The sequence below is a fragment of the Palaemon carinicauda genome, chromosome 39 (genome assembly GCF_036898095.1).
Source record: "Palaemon carinicauda isolate YSFRI2023 chromosome 39, ASM3689809v2, whole genome shotgun sequence".
Classification (NCBI taxonomy): Eukaryota; Metazoa; Arthropoda; class Malacostraca; order Decapoda; family Palaemonidae; genus Palaemon; species Palaemon carinicauda.
Genome location: NC_090763.1, coordinates 11,721,928 through 11,734,409, shown reverse-complemented (window position 1 = coordinate 11,734,409; position 12,482 = coordinate 11,721,928). Strand labels below are relative to the sequence as shown.

The 12,482-nt window shown below is 33.7% G+C and overlaps 1 protein-coding gene across 1 annotated transcript in view; it reads right to left on the bottom strand.

Moving 5' to 3' along the window:
* The window catches only part of LOC137631259 (dentin sialophosphoprotein-like), a 101,102-nt gene extending 89,327 nt beyond the window's left edge, over window positions 1-11,775 (bottom strand). The window contains exon 1 of the mRNA XM_068363041.1: window positions 11,648-11,775. Coding sequence (XP_068219142.1) covers window positions 11,648-11,775 — 128 coding nt within the window. The remainder of the gene's footprint in view (window positions 1-11,647) is intronic.
* Window positions 11,776-12,482: the final 707 nt, after the last annotated feature.

Genomic DNA, 12,482 nt, shown 5'->3' with positions numbered 1-12,482 from the left:
ATGACAAAATCTGTTATTCAACTACAACCAATCGAATATATTTCGTAACTAGTTAACAAAATACCGGTGTATTCACAGGCCTAACCTGTTACTTCACTACAACCAATCGAATATATTTCGTAACTAGTTAACAAAATACCGGTGTATTCATGGCCTAACCTGTTACTTCACTACAACCAATCGAATATATTTCGTAACTTGTTAACAAACCTTATGATGGAATACAATATAATACAATAAAATACATTAGTCCTAACAGGGATGCATCGGCATTTCAATATGTTAATTGCAGAAACGCAATCATGACCGGTTTTATAAATTATCTTGAAACAAGAATGACAAATGGCTAGACTTATAAATGAATAAAACTCTTTTAGAGTATTAGCCTATTCAATAGTAGGCCTATGTGTCTTCGTATCAAATTTTACTCACCAGTCTTGAGCAGTTTAGTGTACAGTTAATTCATTTACTATATATATATATATATATATATATATATATATATATATATATATATATATATATATATATATATATATACACTATAGGCCTAGAACAAAAAATTAAAACTTAATTGAATCCAATTCAAACATAACGATAGCCTACAACTGTATAACAAATCTGTTATAATATTCAGAATTCAATAAACAATACTGAAACGGCATATTTCAAAGTAATATTATCTTTCTGATGTCTTCAAAGATATAGTGCTTAATCTGATTTTTTATATATAATAAAAAGTTTGATACAAAGCTGTTAGGCTGATAAACCAATAAAGTGAGAATGTCTGAGAAACGGTTTACTGCAATTAAAACGAACAATAAATAATACAATATATTTTTTTTATGAAGGTCAATTATATAAGGCCTCAAAATAAGGAAAAACAATCACACAAACTACTGTAATGCTTAATTATACGGCTATTATTAACACCTGTTAACGGCTGGTGTTACATTAGCCCCGAGCATGGCCAAGGTAAAAGATAATTTACTAACAATATGACTATTAAATTTATTAAGATCTTATAAAATATTACGGAAATCATTAATTTACTAATTTATTAAGCTCTTATAAGATATTACAGAAAACATTGTCTGGTATACCGGTAATGCATGATAGAAAGGTCTCTATTACAACTAAATGGAATTGCAGCTAATTTGTAATTATAACTTTATTTGATTTCATAAAATATATTCCCCCAATCGAAATGAAAAAGTTTCAGCCCAGAATGTACTAAGAAGCAGTCACGGTAAATATTAACAATAATTTTGCTAAAGATAATTACAACATATTACGGAAAACATTGGTTGGTATACCGGTAATGCTTGATAGAAAGGTCTATATTACAATTATATGCAATTGGAGTTAGTTTGTAACTGTACCTTTACTTGATTTAATAAAATATATTCCCCCAATCTAAATGAAAAAGTTTCAGCCCTGAATGCACTAAAGAAGCAGTAATGGAGTATAAGTTTACTCATAAACACGTCATTTTGCTAAAGATATTTACAGTAGCCCTAGACCAGTGTCAAATATAATCTTACCGCTGAAAAATATGATAAAATGTAATTAATTACAACCCGTCATTAATAATTACATAAGAAAGCAATGAAACACGAACAAAAAGTGAAAATATAACACTCACTTTGTCTTCGACCACCACCATGGCCTCTTCATTTTCCAAGACCGTTGTTGCTTAGTTTTACAAAACCGCACAGAAGTCAACGAATACAATGAATCTATGACAGGCTAGACTATGATGAACTCGTATCACGCCGTTCGAATTACAAATTACCACTTTGAACAAGATAATCTACGAGTCAAAGACATTTCAACACCTTGGACATTGCACGGTCTGCCAGATCGAGTGATTAAATCTAGGGACCCGCCACTCAGCGGGCGTTAAATACAATGTTTGACTGTTTGGATTCTGACTTCGACTTCGAAATATATTTTTATTTTATTATGGTGTGTTTTATTAAGATATAAGTCCGTATATTTATTTTTATTTTATTGTTTAATAATTTTCAAATTATCTTAATGTGATTAATATTATTTACACCATATTATTTAAACGTGATGACAGACAAAAAAGCGTTTCGGACACTTGAGGTTGGTGGCGTTCGTATTTTATCGTGGTGAGTTTTATTCGGTTATAAGTCCGTTTGTTTATTCTTCTTTTATTATATAATAATTCTCAAATGATTTTAATATGATTACTTTTATTTACAATCTTTGATTTGAATATGATGGCAGACAAAAAGAGCGTTTCGGACACTTGTGATGAGGTTGGTGGCGTTCTCTAAATCGTATACTTTTACTATTGTTAATGCCGTTTGGTAGACATTTAAGAAATAAAAACGATGATCAAATAAGACAAAAGTTATATTGGTGGATAAAATGTGTAAAAATCAAGGATTTGCGAAGGATTAGTGTTTTTTTGTTTACATTTACGAAGCAGTTAGTGACATCTGGCAACTATGTCGCGATTTTCCTCGATAATAGTAGTAAACTATTAACCGTGTTTACGTGTGCGTGTGATTATCTATTATCCGTGACGGCGTGTTTCCTTAAGCCCTGCATGTTGTTCTGTATTATGTATCAGGATAGTCCAATGTTTCGAATCATGTAGGTAAGCAAATTGGAATCATTTAAGCTTCGTATAGTTTTAAAAGGCGAAGGCTGCAATTGTTATTTGTGGCATTCCTACAGGTGTCCGATTTTAGGCCCGTGGTACCTCATCACCGAGTATGGCTTGTTGGGTTGTCTAAATATTTTCACGGAGCATCATGCTATTTTTCCAGATGGGTAATCTTTATATTTGATGTTTTTTATCAATAAAACGTTATAGATCCATAATCTCAATATTGGTTGAGGGTTTAAACTTGTCGAACGGCCAAGACAATGTCTCGAGCCAAGAATTTACTTAAGGCTCGAAAAAAATACATGTGCTCGGCCGTTGTATAAAATGAAAGGTACGTATATACAGTAGAGGAAAACAAGTTGTATATATCTGATTAAATTTTATTATTATTATTATTATTATTATTATTATTATTATTATTATTATTATATAGAAAATAGGCAGCTTACTGCCAGTTTAAACTGGCAACTTTTAGTTTTTATGGCATTTGGCAATTGCTTTTAACAAAGTATTCTTTTTTTTCGCCACAGACAACATATTTAGGGCCATGATAAATAATTTAACCTGCTTGTGTACACAATCAGAAATAAATATCTTTAAAAAAGGAGACATGCAGTTTTCAAAGATTGTTTAAAGCGGTTATCCTTTCTTTCGATTTCCCGCTCTGGGTAACTGTTGACTGTACACATGGCTTCAGTTGGCGCCAAAATAGCACCATACGATAACATTGATTTCTATATTACTCACGCGGACGAGTTAGGGAGGATTTGCATTTATTAAAAATGAAAATCTGTTATTCTAGTCTGTGGTTTCTTGGCTCCATTCTAAATAAGTATATGCAATTATCACTAAATCAGTGGTTCTTAACCTGTCACACAGGGTTGCCAGGTTGGCCTTTTTCATGCCCAAAAATGTCAATTTTGTCCTTTTTCATGCCATAAATTTCAATTTGGCCTTTTTAAAATAGGTTGGCCTTTAGTTAATTTATATGAAAAAAGTTGGCCTTAGATGCTACATTTTGGCCTTTTCTCTACTAACCGGTTGGGTTGGCCTTTTAAAGCTGTAGTTGATTAGAAGTTGGCCTTTTCTCATTTAGAAAACCTGGCAAATCTGAACGTGTGTTCAATCGAAGCCAGGGGTTCGGTGAGGTAATCTCAGGGCTGAGGTAACACACCACAAATAATAGAGTTGCACTTGCCAAGGTTAATTAAGCCTCGCATTTCTGAAATTGTCTCTGAAAGACAACAGCAAAAGTCATTGATTTGCAACAAGTATTCATAATGCTTTTGTTTTTGTGTGAAGTTCATATTTTGTTGATTTTGTTCTTTGAACACTGGTTCTCTGTACAAATGAAGCATGGTTCATTTTGTGCACATATAATATATATATCTGTTTTGAATTTGAAATTTATGCTGATATACTTAGGTGTAACTTTATTTTTCTTTTAGTCTTTATTTTATTTATTTATATTATATGTGTTTCCAACTATGAAGAGTTCGACGAGTGTACATATAACACTTGCAGGGTTCATTACCTCCAACAAGGTTAAGAACCATTGAACTGAATTGTTCATTGAACGTCTCCTACCGATTATTCTGGTTGATGCACTCTTTTTCCAGTAAGCACGCTTCAAAGGTATTAATAAACGTCTTTTTTCCTTTTTTTTTTTTAGTGAGCACGCTTCAAAGGTGTTAACAAACGTTTTTTTTTTTTTTTTAGTAAGCACGCTTCACGCTTATAGGTATTAATAAACGTTTTTTTTTTTTTTTTTTTTGTCAGCAGGGTGGAATGCTAGAGACCTATGTTTACCCCAAACCCAAGTAAAGATGAAAAAATCTTCTACATGTAAAAATGACTGGTCAGTATCGTATAAGCCCATGTCTGGTTTACGGCAGAGACCTATGCCAGCACACGAGTGCTTCAGGAATCCCAGAGAAGTTTGGACATCTATTCTAAGGTAAATGACTCATATTGATATTTTATTGATGGTGATGGATTATTTGATGATGAAAAACACCTATATATTTTTGTGATGTTTTTACTGGAAGTGTCGTTTAATTTGGTGTTAATGAAGTCGATGTAGGCCTAGTGCTTAGTATACAAGTTGGAAATTTGAAATATCTGATCTGTATTTTAGTGAATGAACCCGGTGGGATATCGTACATAATGATAGTAGTAAAAGAGTACAAGGTTATTATTATTATTATTATTATTATTATTATTATTATTATTATTATTATTATTATTAGCTAAGATATAACTCTAGTTGGCAAAGCAGAATGCTATAAGCCCAAGGGCTCCAATAGGGAAAATAGCATAGTGAGGAAATGGAATAAGGAAACATAGAATAGTGTGTTCGAGTGTACCCTCAAGCGAGAGAACTAACCTAAGACGGTGCAAGGCTATGGTACAGAGGCTTTGACACCACGCAAGTCTAGAGAACACTGGTGTCCTATTGGTGTGAATGAGGGACAGTTTATCTGCAAATTGGTTGTATAAGATCACAGTTATTGTATTTTTCTTTATCTTACCCACATATATATATATATATATATATATATATATATATATATATATATATATATATATATATATATATATATATATATATATATATTTACAATACATTTACTTGTTGCAATATGAATCGGTGGAACTTCAAAAGTTCGAACTTGAAGCGAATGTTTTCATGTTGAACAGGCTGACATAAGTCCCTTTTGATAGTTTATCTAAAAGAAAATCTATTAAAATGTCGTTATTGTTCTTAAAATATGTTATTTTAATTGTTCAATATTTCTGTAATGTATTTTTTCCTTATTTCCTTTCCTTAGCGGGGTATTTTCCCTTCTGGAGACCTTAGGCTTATAGCATCCTGCTTTTACAACTAGGGTTGTGGCTTAGCCAATAATAATAATAATAATAATAATAATAATATTGTGTCATCAAGCATTTGTACATAACCGTAATATAACGTAGTCACATAGACACACACAGGCTTTTTTTTTTTTTTTTTTTTTTTTTTTTTTTTTTTTTTTTTTTTTTTCAAGTTACGCGTTGGTCTTTGTAAACAGGTAGATTGACACAATACATTTAAAACCATTTTCACTGTTATCCCTACATTAAGGGATCGGTCGCCTCATGCTATCAAAAACATCCTCTTCCACCGAACCTTTTCTTTTCATATCATCCTTGACATTATATCGCCACGTAATTCTTTGCTTCCCTCTCGAGTCTCCCCCCCCCCCAACAGGTTCCTCCTAAGCCCTCCTCACTTCTTCCTCGTCGTCCATCTTCAACACATGTTCACACCATCTCAGTCGTGACACTTATCACCCCTAATCTTTACTATGCCTGCCATTTACATCTTTCACCTTTAAAGTCACCGCAAAATAAAACTATTATTAAACTTCCACGTATAGCTTTTAGATTGAGCTCTGTTGATTAAATTTATCATCTTTCTACCCAATATTGCCAAGTACTTTTAAGAAATCTACATATCACAACCTTAGAACAGCCATTCTTTATTCCATAAATGATTACAAAGATTAAGTCTCTTCTGTCCCAGAGCGGGAATAAAAAAAAGGGACCACTTTCTTACGATGCCATTAGCTCGTTAGACTTCCTTACACATTCATATTTCTTTGGGTAAAATTTTTATAGGGTCATTTCAGCCCATTGCTGCTTTAACCCTACTTAGTGGGGTGCCCACTGACTCGGACATTTCAGATTGATGTAAAAGTTGCGTTTTAAGTAATAATTCAAAGGTAAGAGTCTATAGTATAGAACAGTTTTGGTTTGAATGTCAAGCAGTCGGATAATTCAATTCAAAATGGCAACCAAAATCAAAGATGGCTGCCAATTTTTAGTTTATTTTTCTGATTACACCTCATAACTTTAGTACTAATGTACCTATAATATGGAATATCTTCTCTATACCTAGGTTTGTATGTATGAGTAATTAAATGAAAATAAGATAAACCTGATTGGAGAATATCTCCTCTTATATTGAGTCCTATTTCCAAGTAAATATATTGACAATTGCTTGAAAAATCTCCTTGAATAATACTTTCAATAGGAAAATTACCAACAATTAACCAAAGCCCTTATAAACATGTTAGTATTGGAAATTGTTCTAATTCAGCTACCTCGTGCGTGTGGCTTTACGCTGATGTATGCACTTCATCTTTGTCTTCATGAATTTACTCTGAGAGCAGGTAATTGGGCAAGTGCACTTCACATCCAAGTGTAACACATCCTTGTTGAAGGGTAGCATGGTCCAAATGGGAAGCAGTTTGTCGTCCTCTTCCTTCCACCCATGTCTCTAGTCTTGTGTGAGAGCAACCTCATTTGGACGAGGTCAACATCATTTCTCTTGTCTGATATGAACTTCTATTTGTGTTCGATATACCAGAATCCAGACCTGGATGATTCCATCTTTGATTGTCTTCTTACCATTGTGGCTAAGATACAAGGCCTCTTTTGTTTTTGTTGGTGATTTAAATGCTCACCATAGGAAGTGATTAAATCCTATTTCTCCTACCAATTGCCTTTACTTAAGAGTTTTAAACTTTACCTCTGAATCAGGCTGTGAGCAAGTCATAAGTGAAGCTACTCACAGGAGTTAATTGCTTGGACCTCGCATACACCGACTCCCCTGGCGTTATAACAAGTAAGGTTGGTTCTCCAGTTGGGACATCTGATCATGCCTTGATTTTATTAGTAGTGAATACTGAACAGCCTGTCCCTGATGTATCATGCTCATGTAAGATTTCTATGAAATCTTAAGCCAACTAGAATGGGATTTTAAGTGATCTTTTTGGCTTGAATTGATCACAATTGTATAGTAGTGTTGATCTTGTTGTCCCTTGAATGAGAATTTAGTAAACATAATTGATAGGGGTATCCCTTCTCATGTGCTAAGATACCAAGTAAAGGATAAACCCTGATTCAATGATGATTGTAGACGTTCTTATTTGGAGAAGAAGGTGGCCTATCATCTTTGGAAGGGTAACAGACCAGATTTTACTTGGAATAACTATACTCAGCTTAGAACTTTTGCTCAGAGAGTTTATGCTTCAACTGAAAAAGTATTGGATCTAACCATAAAAGAAACCCATTCTGGTACAACCCAGGAACATAAGTAGAGGACTACCCTTAAATCTGCACTCTTTGTTGTAGATGCAACCATTCCTCCTTTACGTAAACCAGATGGTTCTGTCACTCACTGTCCAAAGGAAAAGGTAACCCTTTTGGCTAATGTGTTTGACAGTAAACAGAGTAATGAGAAACTTGATCTTCCTCATTCTAGTTTTCCTGATGCTAAACTAAGAAGTGTAGCTTTTTGATCTTGTAAAATTAAAGCTCTCTTGATGGAGCTTGATGCTTATGGAGGTGTGGAGCCAAACTTTTTCTTTTTATATATGTATATATATATATGTATATGTATATATATATATGTATATATATATATATGTATGTATATATATATATATATATATATATATATATATATATATATATATATATATATATATATATATATATATATAAAGCCTGCAGATTTATTAACTCAAAAGTTATCTGTTATTTTGGCCTAGTTAGCAAGAAGAGGAGCTTTTAGCACTTGTTGGAGAATGGGTAATGTTACTCCACTATGTAAATGTGTTTGTGGTATGTCAAGCCCAACTGATACCGCCTAATTTCCATAAATTATATTGTCTAAAGTTTTTGAACGTCTTTTGGTAAATCGTCCTAATAGGTTTGCTGAAGGTAATCATATGTTCCCTAGTTTGCAATTTGGTTTTCGTAAAGGCCTTGGAGCATGTGATGCCTTTCTTACAATTTCCAATGCTGTACAGAAATCCCTTGATTGTGGTCAAGAAGTTCGTATGATTGGCCTTGATTTTAGTGCTGCCTTTGACTGTGTTAATCATGAGGCTCTTGTTTTCAAACTGAAACAGGTGGGAGTGGGTGGGTCGTTTTTTAGCATCATTATTGAATTTTTAAGTAATAGATCGCAAAGAGTTGTTGTTGATGGGCACCATAGTGATTATAGGAATGTGATAGCTGGTGTTCGTTTCTGGCCCATTACTTTTTATACTATATACACATGACATGTGGTTTGGCCTAGAAAACAAACTTGTTGCATTTGCAGATGATACTACATTCTTTGCATCAATTCTATCTCCTGAATGTAGATCTGGGTTTGCTGAATCCCTTAATAGGGATATGGCTAAAATTAGTGCATGGTGCAAATTAAGTTGAATCCTAACAAAACTCAAAGTATGATTGTAGGTACAGTGGCTCCTCAACATCTGGATCTCAGCATTGATAATGTTTCTTTAACTCTGTATGACTTAAATTTTAGGTGTGATTCTTGACAGCAAGTTTACTTTTGAGAAACATATTAGGTCTGTGCCTTCTTTAATTGCAAACAAAAATTGGCTTATTGAGAAAGTCTTTTAAGGTTTTCGGTGACCAATCTATTCTGAAGAAGTGTTGCAATTCTTTCATTTTACCTTGTTCCGAGTATTGATTCTCATCTTAATTTGTTGGACAGGAACTTAAGTTCTATTAAATTTCTTATTTTTTATCTAGATGTTAATCTCTAGCACCATCATTCAATTAGTTGGTTATGCATGTTTTATAAGATTTTTTATAATTCTGATCATCATCTACATTAAGATCATTCCGGACAATTCCGTTCCGTTTGTAATACTAGGCAATAGTCTGGCCTTCTCCCTCGTGAGGCTCAGTACTACACAGTACTCTAGAAGTTTTATTCCAGCTGTGACTAAATTGTGAAATGATATTCCTAATTGGGTAGTTGAATCGGAAGAACTTCAAAAGTTCAAACTTGCAGGAAATGTTTTTATTTTTAACAGGCTGATGTAAGTCTTTTTATAGTTTATATATATAATATCTATTTTGATGTTGTTACTGTTTGTTAAATATTTTATTATGGTTAATTATTTCTCATATCGTTTATTTATTTCCTTATTTCCTTTCCTCATTGGGCTATTTTTCCCTGTTGGAGCTCTTGGGCTTATAGCATCTTGCTTTTCCAACTAGGGTTGTAGCTTAGTTAATAATAATAATAATAATGATAATAATAATAATAATAATTGGGTGACAGGATTTTGACCCACATGTTGTATATGAAGGAGGCAGGGTAGGTTCACTGTTGCGTGTTCCTGCTTTCTGTGAGTTGATTTGTGATAAAGAAAACTGAAATATTTGAAATAATAGTTCCATGGAAAGATAAGCTTGCAGTTTGTTATGTGGGATTGTGATCCAGGTTATCTAGGGCTGCAACTGTGAAAATGCCTTGATGCAAATTTGTATGATAGACTATACAAGTGTTGTTCCTTTTATGACATTCAATAGTCTGTGCAAATCTAGATTCAATGCTAATTAATTTTTATGACAGAATTAGAGCATACTTGAGTAGTAGTTCTACTAGCTTCTTGTTTGGGAATGCAATTTGAGTGCCAAGAACAAAGTAAGTGGAGGGTCACAATTCAAGTTTGCAGAAAGAGAAGTCATATTTAGCACGGCCAACTGACTCATAGATAGGATCTTAGTGGAATTCTTATGTTTTGGTAATGATTTGGGTCCCACAAGGAATTGACGGGAGAATACTTTATACGTTATGGAATCAATCTTTGCAACCATTTGGAAGTGAGCCATCCAATGTGAATGCTATATTGTGATCTAAAACAGCTTTACATGGAATCAATGCTGGCATTAGTAATGTACATGCTTCCTCATCTGGTATTTGAGTTGCATCTGATATGATCTTTTTAGCAGTCTTTGAACAAATGATGAAAACTCGATCTCGGATACCTTTCTAGTCTGTCTAATTTGAGAAGTGTTCTAGGACTCTTTCCTTTAGGTATGTCCACTTACAATCTTCTGGATTTCATGTTGTTTTAATCTCTCGGGCATCTTTTCTGTCAGATCTTGCAATGCAAAAATTCTATAACAATTCCAATGGCTTCAATGGCGGCCACATCGCCTTCGACAATGATACACAGATTACAACTGACAGCTGTATGACTCTGCCAGGATCTTTTTCTTGTAGGAGGCAATCCTTCATTATGTTTTTTTTTTTTTTTTTTTTTTTTTTTTTTGCATGGTCAAGTGTTTGTATCCTGTAAAACTGACATCAAGATTTATGCCAGGATGCACAATTCTTCTGCTTGAATTCTTCACCTGGAAATTCTACTTTCTGGCAAATGGATTGGCAAGGGGACACAGAATAATCAAATGTCATATGCTTGCCTCAGCCGTCTTAAAAACAACCTGAAAAGACAAAAATAAAAAACTTGTCTAACAAGAGGCATACCAAATAACATTTGGTATTACCATAAATATAAAAAAAAGGTATCATCTGGTAATGAAATTGGGTATGCAAATGTAGACGTTTTTTCACCTACAAAAAGACAACAATAAAATGGTAAATGAAGAGCACAATAAATGATAAGTTAGCAAGTTATGAATCATACATAAAAACTAAGATATAGAGACCAAAATCACCAATCCACGTCCTATAGTACAAAATTTGTCATAATGTGAAAAATCAGGAAATTGGCAGTCATTATGTATTTTAGTGGATATTTTGTCTTTTTTTTCCTATCTGACCGTGGATACTCGAACAACATTAAATTGGTACTGAAAACAAATCTTTTGCATCAATTTGAAATGTAATAAAAGAAAAATGCCCATAAACGGCCCCCCACTAACATGCTAGGAATTTTTAAATGTTGCTGAGGTATGCAAGTTAATAGCGTTAATTCTGTTTTACTATAATTGGAGATAACAATTCCAAAATAAACGCGTAGCTTCCTTATTTTTATCAATTGCCATCACAATTATCAAGGTCATTGCCGATGCATGGCATCGAGTATAATGCCTTCTTCTTCCCAGCTTTAGCCTTATTCGGGGTCTCTGTTTTTAGTGAGTCTCTTCTCTACCTACGTCATGTGTCATTTCCTCACATACTCCTTTCTCCAGTACAATCTTTCCACCCAGTCATAGGTCTTCCTCTCCCTCATGTTCCCTCCACCTCCACGTCCATCACTTCTCTTACCACGTGTTGCTCTTCTCGTCTTATCAGGTGGCCATACCATCTTGACCTTGCCTTTTATACGTTTTTTGGTACTTCAACGACCTTTACTGTATCCTTGTTACGTTCTTTTCTAACCGTGTCCATTACTCACGTTTCATTTATACTTAAGACCATGTATACATAGTTTTACATTCATGTACACAACCTCCTTCAAACTTGAGTTTCGGTACAGTGTTATATTAAGAATAGTAATTTTATAACCTTACATTACACTTGTACTGTGCCTAGTTAGAGGTGTCTGACAAGGTCAGTGCAATAAGAATAAATTTTATAATTTACCAATTGTATTCCAAAACAGTGAATAAGTCATATAAACTTCATTACATGTGGTTTCTATAGGATTTAGGCCATCCTAGTTGTGCTATAAGGCTTAGGTATACATAATGGGGGTGTCTGACATTGTAAATGCAACGGACAAAATATGTGCTCCTAAGTATGTATCTGATTTTTTGGAACCAATTTCGCATGGTACCAATCTCGTCTACTCTACCCCTAAATTTTAGGCGTTTTCGAGGGGTCTGGGCAAAAATATCTGTATATTGCATGTTTTATATAAATTTAGTTGTATATACTTTGTTTTGTCAGAAGTATTTGACATCTTATTCAACTAATTTAGACCCAATTTTAGGGCTGTTCAGGGGGCCCCCTAAAAATACGCAACGGTGGTTACATAGCAGAGTGCCATTTCTGTTGGTTCTAGGTGATCTT